General features: G+C 42.9%; 1 protein-coding gene across 1 annotated transcript in view; it reads right to left on the reverse strand.

Annotated features, from left to right (window-relative positions):
- Positions 1–21031, reverse strand: part of mmp24 (matrix metallopeptidase 24) — a 70559-nt gene that overhangs the window by 34819 nt on the left and 14709 nt on the right. Inside the window, exons 4-5 of the mRNA XM_031735741.2 lie at positions 3907–4055; positions 1348–1464 (exon numbers count right to left, since the gene is read on the reverse strand). Of these exons, the coding sequence (XP_031591601.2) occupies positions 1348–1464; positions 3907–4055 (266 nt within the window). The remainder of the gene's footprint in view (positions 1–1347; positions 1465–3906; positions 4056–21031) is intronic.

Genomic DNA, 21031 nt, shown 5'->3' on the forward strand with positions numbered 1-21031 from the left:
AAGAAACTATTTGATCTCAGATGTTGAAGCAGGAGAAGAACAGAATTAAACAAAGACGTGGAAAATTTCAGCGAGAGGGAGAAAAGCAGAGATGATGAATTTAACCAGAATGAAACGAGGAGGAGAAAACACGATACGACAAAACCAACCAGAGATATAAATAATATTCACACTGAGGTGCTAGAAAATGACAAAGACAGAGAAACAAAAGGATTTCTACAAAGAGATACCAAAGGGAACTCGTGGTGGATGAAGGTGGAGCTATCAGGAGGCTGCTGCTCGCATCACACTTCAAATCAAAATGGAGGATGGTGTGATGTCACTGAGACTTACAGGAAGGTCTTTCAGTGCATTAAAGCTCCACAGAAACCCTTTCTACTGAAACATGAGAGGGGAAAAGGTTCATCCCATCGCTGGGACGGATCTTTTTCCTGGACTCATCCAGCAGAACCACTGAGAGTTCTGGAGTATTTGGAAAGTCGTAGCAGATAAAAATTAACGCTAAACACTAAATGAGACACTAACTGTTGCTGAGCTGCCCTGGGATGCAGAAGGAACTCCGCAACAAGCTAAATCTGCTACCATGCTTCTCCTCTCGTGGCCCCTGATAAATACACAAATACAAACTAACCACAGCCCCATTCAATAAGGAACATTTTGTTTTTAACAGTTACAACGAGGCAGTTTATCAAAAACAGCCACAAACAGGTCGAAGTTGCCTAAAAAAACATTTTTGGTCCTCAGAGCTGAAGCTCGAAACACAGAATGGAAACGAGGCGTTCAGGGCAGCAGTGTTTACTTACTGTTGGTCATTTTAACCAAGAAACTGTAAAAATACACAAGTACTGTTTCAGTTTGATTCGTGGCACTGAAGCTGAATTTGAATTTGAGAGAGATGCAGTCGGAGGAAAAGAAGCAGAGAGAACTAAAGCAGGAGACAAAGAGAGAGACGGGAGAGAAAAAAGTGGGCAGGAGCTGGGATGCGTTCAGAGTCCCGTGGGACGGCTGTAATCTGCATTAGACCCACATTACACGGCCGAGCTGCTGGTTGGATCACACAGCCGAGGGTTTTACTGTACGTCCACAAAGAAGTAAAGACGGAGAGATGTGGGTGGGTGGATGTAATGTATGGATACGTGATGTGTTCAGGGTACCCTGGGACGCAGCTAATTTACATTAAGCCCAGGCTGGGAGAGAAAGGAGGAGGATGAAGATGGAAAAAAAAAGATAAACTGACTCAGTTTCCCATTAACACGTGTCAGCCCCTTTGATAGCTGTGTTAGCTCACCGCGCTCAGCTACCGCCATCTTAGAGCTCATTATGGAAAATAAAGTCAGGTATGCACACCTGTATGAGATCCTTTTATCTCTCCACTTCTGTCCCGTCAGCGCGTAGCGTTTGTTCCTCTGCCGCCGGCTGGTGTGAGGATGATCTGGGACGCCACAGCGAGGTCTCCTCATCCACCTGAACACAACAGGAAAATGTTAGTGTTTTAACACAGACGGTTCAGCTAAACGGGGAGAAAACAACAATTTCAGTGAACCGTGTTTATTCGAAGCAGCTTTGTTTTTAGGCGAGACACGGCTGGAGATGGTTAGGAATTTGTTTTGCATTTGCAGTTACAGGACCAACTAAACTATCACGTCTGATAATCATCGCACCATTTTTAGTTTCTCTTAGCTGTTTCATTATTCACCAAAGGAGCGCCACAGCCGGTAGTTTCACATATTTGCTTTGGACAGATTTAAAAAAAAATCGATTTGTAAACTACATGTAAACCACTTCACTGTGAGGCCATTTAAAAGCACTTTTGGAAATGAAACTACAGAATTGATCTAAAACTGTCATCACCAGGGGGCAGCGTTTTACAACCAAGTGTGCTGAGATATTTTCGAATGTTTGCTGACGCTCTGGTTTCCCACTTCTCCTTCGGAAGCTTTGCTTTTCCCCATCATAAATAGGAATGCTTGGCCGTGAAGCTCCCGGGACACAGTTTTTATGCTGATGTTAAGTCTAAGCCTGGAAGCAGTTATCACGCCGGGAGAGCGTTGGTGACTTTTAGGCACCCGCCTCTTGTGCTGCTCAGCACTTTAATAATAACGTAATAATAATAATAACGTATACTTTATTGATCCCCGGGGGGGGAATTACTTTTTTCTCTGCATTTGACCCACTCACTCAGTGAAGCAGTGGGCAGCCACTAAGCAGGTGCCCAGGGAGCAGTGTGTAGGGACTGTACCTTGCTCAGGGGTACCTCAGGGTAGCTGTTCAGTGGATTCGAACCCCCGACCTTCCGATCATGAGGCGACCACTCTACCTACCTACTGAGCTATCCCTCTGTAACGTTTAGAGCTGATCACTGAATATCTGGGAGAGAAGACATTTCAGCTTGTTGAAACAGTGGCATCCTCTTACAGCACCGCCTCTTTACAATGAGCCATCCTTTCACTAATGTTTGCAAAGGCAGACTGCAGGACTAGGTGGTTTTATACACCTGGGGTTGTGGGACTAAAGACACCTGAATTCAAAGATTACGAGGTGTGGTCTGAGCTGCAGCTCTGACTGATAATCTTTGAGTTTAATGGAGATGCACGATCTTCCAAAGAACTCTTGGAACATAACCACAGCCATTAGATTTCTGCTAAAACATTTTAAAAAGCAGACTGTTGAAGACGATGCGAGGATGAGCAGCACCCACAGGAAGCAGATTCATTTGTGGAGAGCAGTTTGTGTGCTGAAGCAGAGGAAACACATTTAAATTGAAAGCAGTGAGGCTGATTGCTTCTGGGTGGATTAAGTGTCTGTGAAATGTCAAAAGAGGGTCAACGCTCAGCTTCGCAGAGCTCCTCGGATTCTTTAAATCATTGTTTCAAATTTCTGGCTCACGCTTTACATTCTGCTTCAGTCGGATCGTTTTCACAGGCTGTGGCAGGCAGATGCTTCAAAAACATCTGAAGAACAGCTTCAGACGACGCGCTCAGCAGCAAACAGCAGGCGGACGCAGACAGAGACAAGCTAGTAAATGCAGTGCAGCTAAAGAGACTCAGGTTAGCAAAAACAGAGTCTAACACTTTAAACTGTTTACACTGTTACACTGGTGGGTGGTCACGAGTGATCAGAAAATCAAGCTTCTCTGTTTCTCCTTAAGTGGAAATATTCAATGGTAAATGTAACTGTGGTCCATCGTTTGGAGATCACAGCCACAGACACACCAAAGTCAAGCAGCACAGCTCACAGGCAGTGGGTGCTGCCCCTCAGTAGGTTTCTGGAAGCAAGCCAATCAGAACACAGCAGGCTTTCATGGAGCAGAGCCTTAAAGGCGCAGGAGCTACCGTTTTGTTTCAGGTAGAGGATGAAGTGAGGAGCTGCACCAAAACCCAGATTAACAACAATTATTTTTCTGGACTGTGAATAAAAATGAACATTCACTTCTTGAGAAATGAGCAAATCTGCAAAGAAATAATATCATATAGTATAACATAGTGTGTGTCGTTTGTGTGTTAGCCATACAAAAGGAACATTTACAGCTATTTAAGGTGTATTAAAATATCATCATGTGCAGTAATAAAATATTTACTGATTATTGAATGCACATTATCATGACAGCTTTTCTGAACACAGTGCCAAGAGATGAAAACTGACAATAACAGGATCGACAGACTTCTCTCGCTGCCGGCGAACATGCCTTCGCCCTTTCCTCGTCCTTTGTGTTTGATCAGCAGTAACAGAGTTTCCAACAGCACTGAAGGCCCTTAAATTGATAGATACGACTGATTTGGTATGGAAATCTCATTTTTTATGATACACATGTTTGATTTGGCCAAGATGTTACACCACATGCCCTCCCTGCCTGCACGAGGAGTGCACTGGCTTTTCCACTTTTACAGAAACGTCCTGATTACTCACTCAATAGTCGTCTCATCCAACACTCCCGTCACAGGGATGCCGTAGAAGCGTTGCATGGCGGCCACGGCAGACTGCATGGCCTTCTCCTGCCGCAGGTCTGATGTCCGGACGTCGTGAGGCAGCAGGTAGCCGTAGTTCTTCAGCCACGTCTGAGAGAAACACGGACAGAAGAGGTCGGTTACACAGGATTAACCTGCTAGACAGTAGAGCCACAACAGACTTACTGTAGATTCTTCCTAATTCCCAATTATAGAAGCATAATAAACATATATCATAGGCTTCTCCAGTGTCCATGTGCACAATAAAAAGCTGTGGTAGTGTCCATGGTGCTGAACCGCAGGCCAAATGTAACCAGGTCGTGTAACTTACAGACAAAGTTGTGCTAATTATTTTGTTATGTTGGTTGCCTTAAACACACGTTTATAAAATAATTGCAGACAGCTGAATGTGATATTTCTTTGAGTTTTATGGTGTCAGCACAGCAACGCCCACAGCACCGCCCCTCCCCACCTTCCCACCAATAAGCTGACAGCTGCCATTTGCATTCGAATTCACGCTCCTTCTAGGGTCTCACAGTTCTCCCTCTGACCTGCAGAGGAAACCTTTCATCGTAACAATATAACCCTTCAAATATTACAAAACAGGCTCTCCTTACAGCCCCAGAGAACAACCGCACATTAAAGTTTCCCTCTGTGTTCAAGTAATTCAACAATAGCTCCTGCACATCAGCAGGTTTGCAGCAACACGCAGCTGCCAATAGCTAGTTTCAGTTTTTACATCACCAAAATTTAAAGAGTTTCATGTTCCTGTGGCCCCAAAACACCACAATTTATTGGAACAATAGTTCAAAACACAGAAAAAAGGCGTAACGAGTAGGCGGACAAAAAGATTCAGTGTGAGTGAAAAGAAGAGATCGAACATGGAGAGAAACTGAGGTGCTTGTTCCCCTGAATCCCTGAAAATCGAATTCACACCGATCCAAAATCGATGCTGAATCCACAGTTTTCCTCGGATGAGTCTTATTACGTCGTATTTTTCATTTAGCAGCCGCCTGTCTCTTTAATGTGACATAACACAATCTCACAAGCCTCCGGAGGGAGAGCGAGGAAAGGCAGAGAGGAAGACGGGTAAATGAAGAGGAGGGAAGGGAAGAAGAAAAGATGGAAAAATAAAAAGGAGGCTGTTGAAAGAGCGAACGGCAGCACGGAGAGATAAGAGGCAGAAGGTTTCAGAGGGAGAGGACACGAGAGGCGGGTGAGGTAATGAGGGGGGAGGCTGAGCTGTTCTCTACAGTAGGTCATTAATAATTCAGAGAGTGGCAGCCTCTCCCAGCGAGTCCGGGCCCAGAAAAGCGAACGCCTGCCCGACCTCAGACGCAGGCAGCTTTCCAACACCGAGGGCATTTATGGAAGCCCGTTTCCCCCAGCGAAGACGCGACGAGCAGGAAAACAGAGCCAGGAAGAATATCAATGTGTTTTACATTAAAGCAGTCAAGATAAAACCTGTACGTGAAAAACACGACGACTGACCAACGTTAATTTAAGATTATTGAACCACTCATCAGACAGATTGGGAACATTTTTCCATAAAAGGCAGAATTATGAGTTTTCAGTTCAATTATTTTCTTTACATAGCATCAAATCATAACACTACATGATGCTTAAATTACAATATTTGCAATTAAACAAAGCATGTGAGGTCATTTTTTTAAGCCAATAAGACAACACAATGAATTATTAGGTAACGCTGAAGAGATTAAAATGACAAGATTATGAGGAAAGAGTCAGAAATATGACAGGATAAGTAAAAATGATGTGACAAAAATAAATATTTAAATCACTATAAACATAATAAACAGAAGTAGAGATTTGAAAAATCAAAATTTGTAAAAAAAAAAAAAAAAAAAAAATTGTTACTTTGATATTGACAATATTTTGATGAATTAAGTAACAATTAAAATAAAAGAATATTTTTGACATTTTTTGTCAAAGATATATAAAAATAGATTATTTAAGACATAATTTTAAATAATGGTTTTACTTATCAAATAACATTTTAAAGAGTTAAAATAGGGCAGCTAGTTTAATATATCCTTTTTTACAGGCACAGATGCTCTTCCATATTTCTAGTCTGAACAGAGGAAACGTGAGTCAGCATGAGCGTGTAGTTCTTTTATAATAATCAATAGTTTTACTGGACAGAGAATCAAGTTTTTCTTATTTTCAAGTTAAAAACTTCAGGGTCATTTGTGTGTCTTGTGTATTTTTATGGGCCGAGTTTATCAGATATTTCGTTAACAGGCATTTGGCATCGTGTGCCGGCTTTACCAGCTAATTGCTGTTGATGCTCACATGTGTTTAGATTTGAGATGCAGGGTTTCTGATGTGAGAGCTGGTCTGTAACTCCGCTGTTTAGCTAACTTATTTAGACTCTGTGCCGATCTGCTTTTAATCCAAAGTGTAAATGTAGACACAAAGTGCCACATGGTCCATGAGCTGAGAGGAAACTGACTGCTTACAATCCAATTAAAAGCTCCCCTGCAATAAATCTGTGGCGATGACAACTTCCACTGCAACAAAACATCTAAATCTGATTCATGTGATTTCATCCTGTCCCATCTGCTCAGGCAATAAAAAACAGAAGCATATCTGAGCTCCGGGCCACAGACACAAACTCTCTTACAGCATCTGGCAGACCAACGTTTGAAAACTCTAAAATACATTTCACTGTGAGAAGGAAACGAGTCAGTAAGGAGCAGCGTGCACGCTAAACTCTGCAATTACACACAGAACGAGAACAATGAGCCCGTTTGGTTTGTGAGGACCGGGAAATATTTCCAGGCCTCTGAAACAAAGTGAGCCCTAAAGCTGTGATTCACTCGTCGTACATCTCCTTGAAGGCTGGTCACTTGTAGGAGTTCCAAGCTCTGGTTGCCTAGGTGACCTAATTTATTTATTACCAGGTCAAATGTCAATTAACATATCCATTTATTTGTAGCTGCTTCAGTCGCTCATATGGAAGTTGAGAAAAGTTTAGCTTGAATCCCGCTCGGTTCACACTCGTCGTTATTTCACTGCAGCTCGGGCGGTGCAGCAGGTCGTCTACTAACGGTAAGGTCGGTGGTTCGATCCCTGGTTGCTCCAGTGTGCATGCCAAAGATACTGAAGTCTAAGTTTCTCTCTGGTGGTTCCATCAGAGTGTTTAATGTTAGACTAAAAGCACTCAGGCGCAGAAAAAAGCGAATGAGTCATGTTGTAAAAAAGCACTTTGAGAGCTCAAGTAGAGCCGGTGCGTTTATGTTCTGTTCCAGTGTTTGCATCGCTCAAAGACAAATGTGAAGCAAAGTTTTCCTTTGGATAAGATATTAAAGAAAATCTCTGAACTATCACCAGGATAACGTAATTTTTTATTTTTGCTGAGCATGAAAGCAAAGCTGTCGATTTACTGGTCAAACTAATCGATCTCTTACCCTCATTTATGGTCACAAACTGAGGGTTAGACTGCGGCACCAATGAGCTGGACCTGGATAAGAAACAGGATGAACTGATGGATGGATGAGATCAGCACGTGGTTAGTCACTAACACGTCATCCATTGCAGAAGCAGCTGAAAACAGGGTCAGTACATCCTGAATTAACCAGCCGATAGAGGAAGAACAAAACAAAGGAGGAAAGTGAGTGAAATTATAGTCCTTAGAGGTGTTTCCTGAAATATGTTACTGTTATTTGATCCCAGCTGTCAGCTGTACTCCTCTTTTCTCCCCCTGGTGCTTATGACAGAATATTTATGCGTTTCTAAAAACACGCCAGTAACACAAGGCCAACCTTTGCTTCGAATGGAAGTAACAGTCTGCTCGAGTCCAAGTGGCACAAATTCTGTCAGTGGCAAAACGCAAAAGTCCATGTGCCCTGCAATGTGTTGTCACTGAGCAGAGCTGCCTGCCTACACGTTTTAACTGCGGTGCATGCGACCGTGCATGAGTCATCCGGGCAGAGATGAAAAAAATACAGCAACAGCAACTGATGGTGTGTGCAGCTGTGTGCAGCTGTCCTCGTCCTGATCGATGAGCACGAGTCAGGCCTCAGACACACCTGATTCAGATCTCAACGCCTCTTTGAAGTTGTCCTCAGAGCGCCTCGCTACGATCATTTTAAATCCACACACACTGAACTTTGTGCTTCTGTGAGGCCTCTGAGGACCCCGTACTGCACCGGTCACTGTGTCTGTGTGTGTGAGTCCTCATGCATGTGCATCCATGTGGTTGTGTACGTCTTTGTGTGTGTGTGTGTGTGTGTGTGTGTGTGTGTGTTCAGAGCTTTGATGGAAGTGTAGTAATTGTTGTATAATAGCAGCTGGTGAATTATTTAATTCAAACTGGTTCCTGTGAGCTGGCAGCTGCTGGGTGAGCACACACACACACACACACACACACACACACACACACACACACACACACACACACACACACACACACACACACACAATCATGTTTTCATCACTTCAGAGGACGTTACATTCACTTACATTTATTTTCTGAACACTTAAACTGACCATAACTTTAAACACGTCCTGATTTTAAAACAATGATTTATGACTCAGAGATTTTCTTTGTCTCTGAAGTGAAACCGAGTCGCCACAAATTCACAGCCCATGTGTACTTCTGCTTTTGTGAGGTCTCGTTCTGACATGATACCCTCTCTGGGCTTTTATCCAGCCTGCACTCCAACCCACAGATGGACCGAGTGATTCGTGCCACCCGGTGTTTTCACTGAGGAGCTCAGAGTTGCAGCTTTTGTTTGGAGCCATCATTTCCTGTTGAATCCAGAAACTACCAGATGACTGGTGCAGGGTGTTAGCTTTCACAGTCTGGAAGGACAAACCTCTCTACCTCAGACCAAAGTGATGCCAGCACAACAGCACAACAGGTAAAGTAATCATCTTTGTAGAAAGAAATAATCCTGTAAATAAAAGCTCCATCAGCTGGAGGCAGGACAGCGTCCGGGCCGACTTCTGTCACACAGCTGTCAACCAACGACCACGCCGCGGACAGCAAAGCCTCCTGTAAGCCTTCAAATCTAATTAATGGGCCAATAATTTCCCACAGGACGAGCGGCACACATATTAGAGAGCCTGAATTTATCAACGGCCATAATTGCTTGTTGAAGAAATGATGGGCTTAGTATTTCTACTAAGATGGTGCTTTCTGAATGGATGTGAATAGAACTTGAGCGGGAGGCGTTCTGAAGCTACAAGCGAGTGACCGTTAGGTGTATAATTCACTTTAAGCTGCTTCCATACTTCTTTAAACTGCGGACTGATCAAAAACACTTTTAGCGTCTCCGAAACTTACAAGAAAATGAAGTTCAAGAGTTCAAATATCACTGTCTGTTCTTCAGATGTGGCGGGAAAAGTGGGAGGTGAGGCTGACAGGTGGATTATTGTAGGCGGAGCCTACTATTTCCTATGTATCATTCTACAGTCCAGCCCTCAACTTCGGTCACGAGATCTGGGAATGAGCGGAAGAGCGAGTAGATGCAAACAGCCGAAATGAGTTTTCTCCAGGAGCTCGGAGCAGAGTCGAGAGGAGCCGTCCGAGGTAGCTCGGGTATCTGATCGGGACACCTTCCTTTGGAGACTCTTTGGGAATGTCCAACTGGGAGAAGACCCCGAGTTAGGATCCAGAACTCATTGGGGATCTGGCCTGGGAGCTCCTCAGGATCCCTCAGGAGGGACTGGGAAGTACTCTTGCTTTGCCAACTGCCACTAAGACTTGACTTGTTTTTTTTTACTATATTTTATAAACATTTTGCTCTTACTATTTTTTACTTACCATACTGCTGAGTGACTGTCTGCTGCTGTCAAATACATTTCATTGCAATGTTGACCCTGTGTTAACTTGCATATGACAAATAAAACTGAAACTGAACTTTGGTAAGTGGAAGAACATGGATGGATCTTCTGTGACTGGTTGCACTTATCCAAGAACACACGTATTATTATATTCTGGATATTAAATGAGATTAAAACAAATAAAGTACATGTGGTGAGTGAACAGGAAAAGGGAGATGGAAATGGAGGAAGATGATCTGTGTAGAGTCTAAGTTGGGAAACAACTCCAGCGAAACCAGTGAAAATGTCCCCGCCTCCCTGCTTCATGTATGCGCCTCACACAGCGGGACTGCAGCGACATAAATCACCTTCAGCACTGAACCCTCCACACGTGAACATGTTTAATTCATATTCTTATCTGACTCGGACAAATGCTCTCTCGCAGCAGGCAAGCGGTGATTCATTAGACGTTGTGGGAGTTTCAGACGCCACGGCGGCACGCCTTTCAGTAAATGAACAAAATACTCGGACCGTTATCCAGAGAGAAGGACTGCGGCAGGCAGCGGCACGTTTACAGCCTCAGTGCTGCTTATGCTTAAAAGAAAAAGGCAGGAATTCCACAGATTTATGATTTATGGCCTTCAAGGGTTGATTTTTGTATGTAACACAGAGACGTTCCTACTGCTCAGCAATCAGGGTCTGAAATATCAGATACTAGAACTCTCAGTAACTTTACATCCGCCGAAGGAAATAAATGAGACGTGTTTCAAACATGTCTGTCTGCTGTCGGCTGCCCTCACTGTCAGGTGTGGAGGCAGTTTAAACGATGGGAGATGCCCACTGGCCTGTTATCTGTGGACTGTGCAGAAGGAGACACCTGACAACAAGTTACACCTGTCACAGTCTTTTCATGGAGGGAGGGTGAGCCAGAAGGCAACAGAGACAGTTGTGCAAAATGCTGATATGTGCAAATCATTTTAATATCAGACACCAGAACTGGGAAATCTTTCTTTCGGAGAAATAGCGGTTCATTTTGAATTTGAAGTTAATCCGTTTGGACGTGTGTAGAGGAGAGACGGTGGATTTACTGGGCTGAGCTGACGGGCAGGAAAGCAGGAAGACCACAGAGGATGCTGGGACAGGGCGAGGTGGAGGCAGAAGATTCGCTGAGGATAGTCTGAGTTTCCTCTGTGGTACATTATGACAATTAACCCTTTAAAGCCCATCATAGAACCAAGGACGCCAGAGCTTATCTTTATATTTTTAACAGCTGTAGTGTCAGTTTTTGGAGCATTTCAAGTTGCTATACATCAATACAACCGTTATATCACAAATTTTAATAACATGTATGCATTAAGTCCATAGTAACTAGATACATTGGAAAAAAGTGCAATAAACTACAAAAACTTGAAAATCAGTTTTTTTTACACATATTTCTAGTTACAGAAATTGTAGAGGTTTATCCTTCAATTGCACAAAATAGTTTCCAACCACAGGAAATTTATTTTGTGTCTTCATAATTTCATTTTTGACAAACACTAATTTTTATAAACTGCAGGAAAAACAAAAATAAATGTTATTGTGCACAATTTGCAAAAAAAACAGCATCAAAATAAACTATTCCCAAGAGTGCAGTTTAAGTTCTAAGCATCTCAGCAACTATGCAGAAAGGCATAAAGTCAAACATGACTTTCAAAAACACCAGTAAACCTTTGAAAGGCCCTGTAGGGAAAAAACTACGTTTCCCACAACAAATGATGTCACTTCGGGTTTTCAGAGGTCATGGCGGACGTTTATTCCAACATAGGAACCACTATGAACAGCTGATCAGATTGGCAAAGTGTGTTTCCGGATTGTGTTTTTGCTGCTGAAAGTGCTTTTTACGTGATTTTTTCAAAGCCATTTGTGGAAGGAAACTGCGACCTGGGCCGGTTGAATGCATGTTATGTAAGTGTAACTCCTTTGGTTTCATGTGCAAAAATTTTTATTGCGCTAGCTTATTTGGTTGAAATTCTACAGGGATTTAAAAATAGTTACGCAATTCGGAGCGTGCCCGCTCCGATGGGCTCAGAGAGTCAGACAAATCTCTGCACCAATGATGAGCGAACGTGAGCCCTGCAGTACAAACTGACACGATTCAGTGGTGCACATCACTCTGGAGCGCCTCTGAAAGCCGTCATCAGTGAACACGGTTCACAGTCACAACCAACATAAACGAGACCCAGAATTATTTCCAAAAACCAGCAGAGTGATGATACGAGGGGGCGTTAGTGCACCTGGCTGGATGACCTGTGTGAAGGCTCCATTAATGCTGACATCAGGGCGTTCTGGAGATGCTGCATTCAGACTCTTTGAGCCATAACCACATTCTGCAGGGATACAGTGGACCTGCCACCCACTGAAAAGCTGTTCACTGTTTATGCTTTTGTCAGTTTTAGGGTCTGAATTGAGTAAATGCAGGTGACATTTAAGGGAAGGGAGAAAAATAGGAAAAAGGAGAGTACGAAGGAAGGAAAGTGAGATGAAGCTACTGCAGCATAAAATAACAAAGCCATAAATATGAGCGCAAATAAAAACCACGAGGGTGTAACACAATAACAACAAGAGAAGTGCTTTAATTTCAATATTTTAATGGTGCTAAATCACATTTTACTTGCATGAAGGCTGCGAGTGAGCGTTGCATGCTGATGATTCAGGCCTGACTGAGGCAGCAGCCCGTTTTAATGCTGCTGCTGCTGCTTGTGGGGGGCGGCTGATTCTGAACCTGAGCTTCAGAAACCCCCCGCAGGGCTCTGAAGATGACAGAGAACAAAATACAAATCAAAACAAAATGAAGCGTGAATTCTAATTTCTGCAGCCTGGAGCAGCATCAGTCATTATTCAGGGGTCAATAGTCACTTTGAGCTGAGTCACCCTCTGCTCGGCTCGCTGATGAGAAGGTGTAGCCTACAGTAAAGTGTCCTGCTTACGGAAGGTGACTCATTTTTCACTCTGACATTAAATTATGAAAAACGAAGAAGAAGGCTGCCGGCTAAAGGATTCCTGCTTTGAAATGTATGTATACAAAGCACGCAGCTCTACAGCAGAGACACTGGGATTCACATCCAGGCTCCTGTCAGCGAGACGCAACATGAGCACTTCCACTGAGCTCTGATTAAACACGGTGTTTAGATGAACATTAGACAGCATGATCAGATATTTTAGCTGAAGAAATCATGGTTTCATATCATTTTTAGCAGAAAATCGTGACTGTTCTCTGAGATATTCACAGGAGGATGTGAGGGCAGATATTAGGATGCCAAAACTCGTCTTCAGTTGGCTCAAAAATGCCAAAAAATGTCACGTTTTTATCTTCATGTCTCCACAACGTCGATTGAGAAAATAAAGCCAAACACTGCAGTTCCTCTAATGTCCACTGGAGGCTCCGGCAGCAAGTCAGTCCCACGTTAAAACGTCCAACTTCACAGCAGAAATAAACGAAACGTCTCGACAGCGTTTCTGCTTCTGAAACACTTTAATCCAAATATCTGACAGAGACAACAGACAAGGACGTTTCCTTAACCTGCTGCACTAAACTGTAGCTGTCAAATTCATACTTCTAATTAAACAAATAAAAAAAATGAAAAAGCCAACATGGAGGCACACATCAATCGTTAACTGAGGTTTAAAAGCACCAATAACAATGACAAACATGCAGCTTTTAAATACAGTTTATGGGAGGAACTCGATGAACTCATAAAACAACAAACCGCGCTCCTCAGTTACGACCATGGCTGGATATAACTTTTTAAAAAAAATATAAATTAATCTGTCTATTTGTTTATTAGTGGAGCAGCCATCTTTGTGTGAAATGATCTCATTTCTAAGGGTGGAGGTTTTTCTTTACTTACAGTTTATGCTTGAAAAATGATCATGAACTCATCTTCATCAGCTGTTTGTCTCAAGCTCTCCTTTTAGCTGCAATAATAATAATAATGAACGACCGTATCACGGTGAAAAAGAGCCAACCAAGCTGTTTATGCCCAACTCGAATCACATACAGGTGAATCTGTTCAGGACCGCTGATGTATGTAGTCATTCTGCAGCAGTTAATATATAAATGTATTCTGTGACGAGCATTTAATTTAACATATTTATCAAAATATGACAGTTAAACCCTGCACACCAAACTCCTGCTTCTCCCCCGCTCGCCTCCTCACTACTCATCTGTCCTGTTACATAAATGCACAAAACATGACGAAGAACTAAATTTCCACCTCCACCTGTGGAAATTCTGCTTTATGAACACTTTGTGTGCAGCACCTGGTCACAGCTTAAACCTGTTACAGGTGAACTCAGGAAAGCTGGATCCATCTTTAACTTTACATTTTCCAAACACGGCTCGATCCGCCTGGAAAGAGGAAGAAAAGACTTTTTTTGACCTTTAATAAAACTCCATTAGGGCCTCGTGTTTGGGTCAGGGTTCTCATGCACACCACTTTAGTCACAGTGAGCTCCTTAACGCTAAAGACAGGTAATGAAAAGATCAGCTAATGTAAGCATGAGACGCAGCCAAAGCGAAGAAACAGCTGCATTAATGCGCTGTTAATGCAAGATTAGAATAAGATATTAGAGGAGGCTTCACTCTTTAATGTGCTGTTTGTTTTACGGCTCGGAACGAGAGCCGGGACAGATCGTAATTTCTCAACAGCACTTCAAACCGAAGCCTCAAAATCATTAAAGTGTTTGCCTGAAACCTTCAATAGATTCCCTCTGCAGCCGCACACAACAAAGAAAAACTACAAAATGAGACATCTTGCACGCTAGTGGAAGCAAGTCTTCAGATATTTTTGTCTTTATGAACATTTCTTCTGATTGATTCGTTGATTAACTGACTAACAGCTGATATGTGCCCACGCCGGCCCTGCAGAAACACTAAAGCCACAGTAAAACGTGCTGTGGGCGCTGATATTTCTTCCTCCTGGTTTGTAACAGCCTGTCTGTTTGCATCTGTGTCCACCTGTCTGCCCGTCCACCTGATTGGCTGCGTCCCTGTCCGTCTCGGAGCCTGATTGGCCGTCTCTCCCCGAAGCCTCAACCTGTGTGTCAGCCTGCCAGTGTGTCTCCTCCGTCTGTCTGCTGCGATAAAAATAGACCTCGTCTCCCCCTGCTAAACTATTTACCGTCACAGCTTGAGTGCAACGGGTGCAACCCGGCAGGCACTTCCCCCGTCCGAACACCGTGCATGGCCTGATAAGCAGGTCGTTTAGCATGCTGCACATTTTCTCTAATATTAGTTTGTGAAAAGGACCAGTCTTGTTCTGATGATCACCAGGAGAAGTCGACTATTGTTAATCTGCCATTCTCTTCATATGTTTTACTTTGTGCATAGTCTGGCAGAGAGTTCAGATTCATGGTCCTAATAAACATCCTCATTCCAAGTCAGTTCATCAGCCACCTCGAGTTTACCTGACAAGATAACTCCACAGGAAAACTTCAGGTCCCTTCTGTCATTGGTTTTTACATCAATATGAATGTTTTAAAAATGAATGCTTGGAAAATGTGAAAAAAACTCACAAGTTTTGGATGTAATACAGGGCTCGAGAGTGCGACCTAACTTCTCAAAGTGCGACTAAAAAGAATCCAGCAGTTTACTCGATCAGCCGTTCGAGTTTAAAAAAAAAAAAAGTCTCTGCAACTCTGAAAGTCTCCGTGTGGTCAACAGCAGACATGCATTATGCCCATATCATGGTTTAAACCAATCAGAGATAGTCAAGGGCGGAGCCTCTCAGATGCACACGCCCACGGTAAGATGTTCAGATGTAAACATGTTCAGTTCGAAGCCTTTGAGGCACTTTTAATTTTGACTTTCTTTTTATATTATATATCTCGACATATTTTAAGTTTAAATTTCAGCTCAGTGAAGCACTTTAAGCACAAGAACATGTTCAGTACTGTATTTTTCGGAGTATAAGGCGCGCTTAAAATCCTTTCATTTCCTTTCATCCTTTCATAAATGCACCTTATGCATGAATTCTGGTTGTGTTTACGGACCTCGAAACGATTTTATGTACACGGCGCTCGAAAATCTGTCAAATGTTTTAGTACGACTTTGGTAAGCAAGAAGAATGAGTTGAGTAAAGTTTGACTTATCTGACTGTTTTGTTTCGCTTAATGCGCCTAATGGTCCAAAAAATACGGTAACTTATGTCAACCGTGACAAAAGGTTAGTCTAGAGGCCTGTAATATTAGGAGAAAGCTGCTCTTTCTAGTTTGCATTTGGGGGTCAGGAATATCACACTGACGTTTATATAAGTTTTCCATATTGAAGCTTTAATCTCTCTGAAACTATTCACTTAATTTGGGCTGTTTTAAAGACTATTGTGTTCTCTGTGTATGAGAAGCTGTAAGTAAAATATATCACATGTGGTTTCCACAGGCCTCAGAGTCTGCTGTCAGAGATCACACACACATATTCCACTCTACAGAGTCCACATTCACAGAGTCACAGGACCTGCTATTTACCCTAAAACATCTGAAAGGCAGATGTTTTAGCATTTTTAGTTCTAAAAATGCCCCTAAAAAAAAGAAATCAATATTTTTTTGATTCTATGGGAAATTTTCCATAATTCCTATTAAGACTTGGAGCTTTCCCATAGAACTGTTTTAAATTAATTCCCCATGGTACCATCACATACTGGTTGGCATCATACCGTGTACTGGTTCAGTATCAGTTATGCACATAATGGAAGGAAGTGAATCTGTCTGAACTGTGGCAGAGAAACGATAGCATCAGTTTGCACTAAAGGTTCTTGCATGAGGTCCAGCGCTTCCCTTTTCACTGCAGCGTGAAAATGAAAGCACAAAGAATATTCAGGGATGATGTTTGATCAGAAACATCAGGAAAGGGTAGTGAATCCTTTTGGACTCACCTTCTGCAGTTTTTACAAACACCACGCTCAGTAATATGATTCCACAGCACAATTTATAAGTCAAAACAGACCGTGGTGCCGTGCGGTGAGTGATTAATGAATGAAATCAGCGCTCGCTGTCGCACCCAGAGAGCTAATGTCTGCTGCTGCAATTTGATATTTGTGCAGAAAATGAAAAGTCGGCATTGTGTCTTGTCAGAAAGGATTCCCTCGGAGAACAAAGATCGGAGTGAAGAGGAAGAATTTGAGATGTTTGGTAATGAAATTTATTCCCATCATTTCTGCACTCTGCCTCTTCAGCCTGATTAGACGAGCGAGACGCAGCAGGAGGAGACGATCCAGAGACAAATCCCTGATGCGATCAGATTCATCGTGTGGTACAAAGTCAGGGCTTTCACCCTGGAAACTGTAAAAACCGACCGAGTCGAGAAACAAACAAGAGGACATCATTTCTACTCGGGAGGAGGACGATGTGTCTCCCTCACTGACTGTTCAACCATCAGGAACCAGACTGACTCAAATAATTCACGTTAGTGACATAAAAAAGTCTTCAGATAGAATCAAACTACAATGAGACAAAGACAAACAACAACAGATTTAAAACTACAAAGACTCAACATGTCAGCACAGAGAGCCAAAAACACAACAGGCGGCTCACACGGTGACAGAAAGGCTCAAAACAGCTGCTTTCAGTTACTCTGTCATCCACAGGAAGTCAGCCCACGTTTGATTTAGCAGATTATTTTTACGTCAGTCCCATCTTCATGGAAATGTGTCAACCACTACAGTTTGTAGCAAAATGGAGACGCTCAAACTGCCAACTAAAGGAATCAAAGTGACAAGAAACAAGCTTGAAATGAAAAAGGAAACCCCCAAAACATGACCACACTCATAATCCAACAGTCTCAGAAACAAAGAGACAGCAACGTGATTCAAAGATACGGCAACAAAGACTCAAAAATAACAACAACAGACACTTGAAATAAAAACAAATGACATCAAAGAAACACCGAAAATGAAAACAAAGAAATCCAAAATTACAGGAACAAAGACTTAAAATGGCAACACAGAAACACAACAAAGACACTGAAAACTACAACGAACAACAAAATGACAACAAGAACGACGAAAAACAAAAACAGATTTAAAACAGCAACAATAAAGGATTCAAATAAACAAATGAAATTTAGAAAGACGAGGGCAACGAGGCAGAAACGACCAAAAAGAAACTCCAAACAGCTTCTCCTAATATTTCGGAAGCTCGGGGGTCGGTCTGCATCCTGGGAATCGGGAAGAAACGACCCCGACAGCTGACTGTAAGTATGTGACTGTGATTGTGGCCGTGGACGCAAACACACAAACCTCCTGTTCAAGTATTCATTTTATCAGTACAATAAAGACACTTAATTTTCCTCCATCACGAAGCCTCGCCGTCTCCATCTACGCAGCAGCACAACAACAACAGCTCCCTGCCGCCGGGGATGCATTTGTCACAAATGTTCAGTAAAGCTTCCCTCACACACTTTCTCACACTCGCTCGCTGCCTGCTGTGAGTGTTTCTCATCCGTCAGCTGAATATGAGTGCTGTGGCTTGAAGGGGGCACCTGAAGAGATTGTAAAAGCCTGAACGGGGGCTTTATGTTTGGCTTCCTGGCACCAGCTCTAACCGTTGGTGCCGTGCAGCCTCGATGGACGCTTTGATTTGATGTGACTTGATAGAAAAATAAATAAATATGGAACGAAGCTTTCTCTTGTGTGCAGAGACTTACAGACAAATTCACATCCTGTTGTTTTCTATGTTTCAGTATTTAAATTTGAGAGTATTCACTTATGTTCATCACCGGGTTTGCTCGTTTGTCTGCTTCCTCAGAAAACCAGCACGCGCCGTACCCCTGTACCTCTCCCACCCTCCTCATGGACCATCACAAACCAGATTACAATCAAATTAGCAGAATTAAAGGTATATTTTATATTCTGTGCTTGTTTTCCTCTCCTGACACCTACACTGGCACCTTCATTACAGAAATCCTGGTTCCATTTTCAACTTGGTAAAATGCCCGGATTTGTTGAAAACACACAAATCTATCACTCAACTTTGATTAGGGACACACTTCCCCACAGGACGCGCGTCTCTTTCCCAGGTTCTCTCTAAAACATATTGCTGAAACATTTGGTCAGTTCCAAGCCGCCTCTGGGGCTCAAAAACGGAGCCAACGCTGTGCCGCCAAAAACTGCAGTTCCTCTAATGGCCACTTGAGGCTGGCTCCAGCTGTGAGTCAGACCCCACAGACTCCAGTGTTAAAATGTCCAAATTTACAGGAGAAATAAACATGTTTTGGTTTTTGTAGCTAATTTCACCCTTCATAAAACATCACAGGTGGCAAAGCAGGATTTCAATCACCCAATTTAAACTTTATTAAGGCTTAAAGATGCCAGCATGACCACAGAGACTGGCAGGTGTGCTGACAAAGACGGCTGTAGCTGTTAGCTGTCTGCTAGCTAACTGGAGTCCCTGAACTGGACCGTTTGTGCTGTTGGCGCCTTTTTAATTAAATGATCTGACCAATAATGTGGCTGCTGTGCAGTAAATTTTAAAGCACGTCCACAAAGTCTAACCTCCACTTTTGGTGAAATTCTAGGATTTTAATCATCTGTTGCTTTGCAGTGATTAACAGGTTTGTGTGTACCTGTGTACTCCACCCTCCAAATATGGTCACTTCAAGCTTCAGAAAACCAACATGAAAGATCTGCAGGTCCAAAGTCTGCTCTGTCTGCAGGACATTATTGAGGACACTTTGCAACACAGCGACGGGCTCTGCAGGCTTCTGTGTGGTTGTTTGCTGGGGAGGTGGCAGCATGGAGAGGGCCAGCTCTGTCCTGGCCAGGCCCCTAGACTCCACAGAGGAGGTTGGTGAGAGGACGATGTTAGCCGAGCTAATGTCCTTTATGGACAACACCTCTTACCCCGACTGTGGAGGCCTGAGCCAGACCTCAGCAGCAGACTGTTAGAACCAGGGCGTAGGACAGCGGGCTATCGCGGTCCTTTATAAAATGAATACCTGCTAAAACACATGCATATATACCATCATCCCCACTGCATTTTACCTACATATAAAAATCTCGACGTCTCTTTTAGTGCATTTTACTGAACATGAGGAACCGGTTGTACATCATGCTAGTTACTCTCGTATTTTATTGGCTTTTTATTCATATTTATTTTTCTATTATTTTTTTCATTCTTCTAATAACTAAGCTTCAGAGAGCAGTTCATACAGGGTGGGAGGTCAAATTCATTTATTCATCTACAGTCAATTTTTCAAAACAAGTCACCTATTAAGTCATCTTTATACAGATATGTAAACTGACACATTTACAGGTGCAAAACTGATCAAACACCACGAGAAGTTAGTTAATCTCTTAGACTTTCAAAAATACTCTGACATCATAAAGGTGAATTAATTTAGGGATTTATGGTCGTATACTGAACTACAGATAACTTTGAGCTATGAAGCTTCATTCTGTGACGTTTGTTTATCAGGTCAGCCTGAAGAAGCTGCTGCTTCATGTTTCAGGAGCAGCTTCTGTGCTCACAGGGATGTGCAAACCCACACACCACGAACTGAAATCAGACGACATGAATAAAAGGGCTCGAGGCCAAAAACCAAATTAAACTGAAGATGATCATCTTTGATTCATTAAACGCATGAAGAGAAATCCATGACTGAGCCAAAAGCGCTGTCAGTGGTTTAATCCAACACCCTGCAGGGCAGCTCAAAGAGAACAATCCAAACTGTTGTCGGATCTGTCGATCACTCACTGACTGACTCTGTGAGCTGAAGAACTTCAGGAGAAAGTGGACTCGAAGGAGAACCTGAGCACATGCTTCAGAAATGCTGACTCTGAGCTGTACCGATAGAAAACAGGACTAACACAGCAGAGGTCAAAGGTTAAACTCCCACAGGGCCAATCCGAGCTTCAGATGTATGTGGCGGGTTTGCTGTGAGGCACTTTGGATAAAAGCATCTGCCAAACGGGATGATGTCACTGTGGGCGAGTGTGCTCAGGCTCACAAATGCCAAACTTTCACAAACTGAAAATAACAGCACTGTTTCAGGCACGATGCATTCTGGGAGGTTCCCCCTGTGGGACCCGAGAGTTTTTTCCACTCAGCCGTCTCCCGGTTCAGCTGAGAGCTGGATCGATTTGTTGATAAAGCCTTCAATAATTAACGTTCATGTGAAAGGTTTTAGATAATCAGATCAGTGCATGCACAAGAATCCCCGTGAGTCTGAAGCTCAGATACTCACAGTTACCGTGGGGCGTGGCTTTTGTAGGATTTATTTGGATGTTCCTGAGGACTGATTAGCAGTTGTCATGGCTTCCTGT

The sequence above is a fragment of the Oreochromis aureus genome, linkage group 5 (genome assembly GCF_013358895.1).
Source record: "Oreochromis aureus strain Israel breed Guangdong linkage group 5, ZZ_aureus, whole genome shotgun sequence".
Taxonomy (NCBI): Eukaryota; Metazoa; Chordata; class Actinopteri; order Cichliformes; family Cichlidae; genus Oreochromis; species Oreochromis aureus.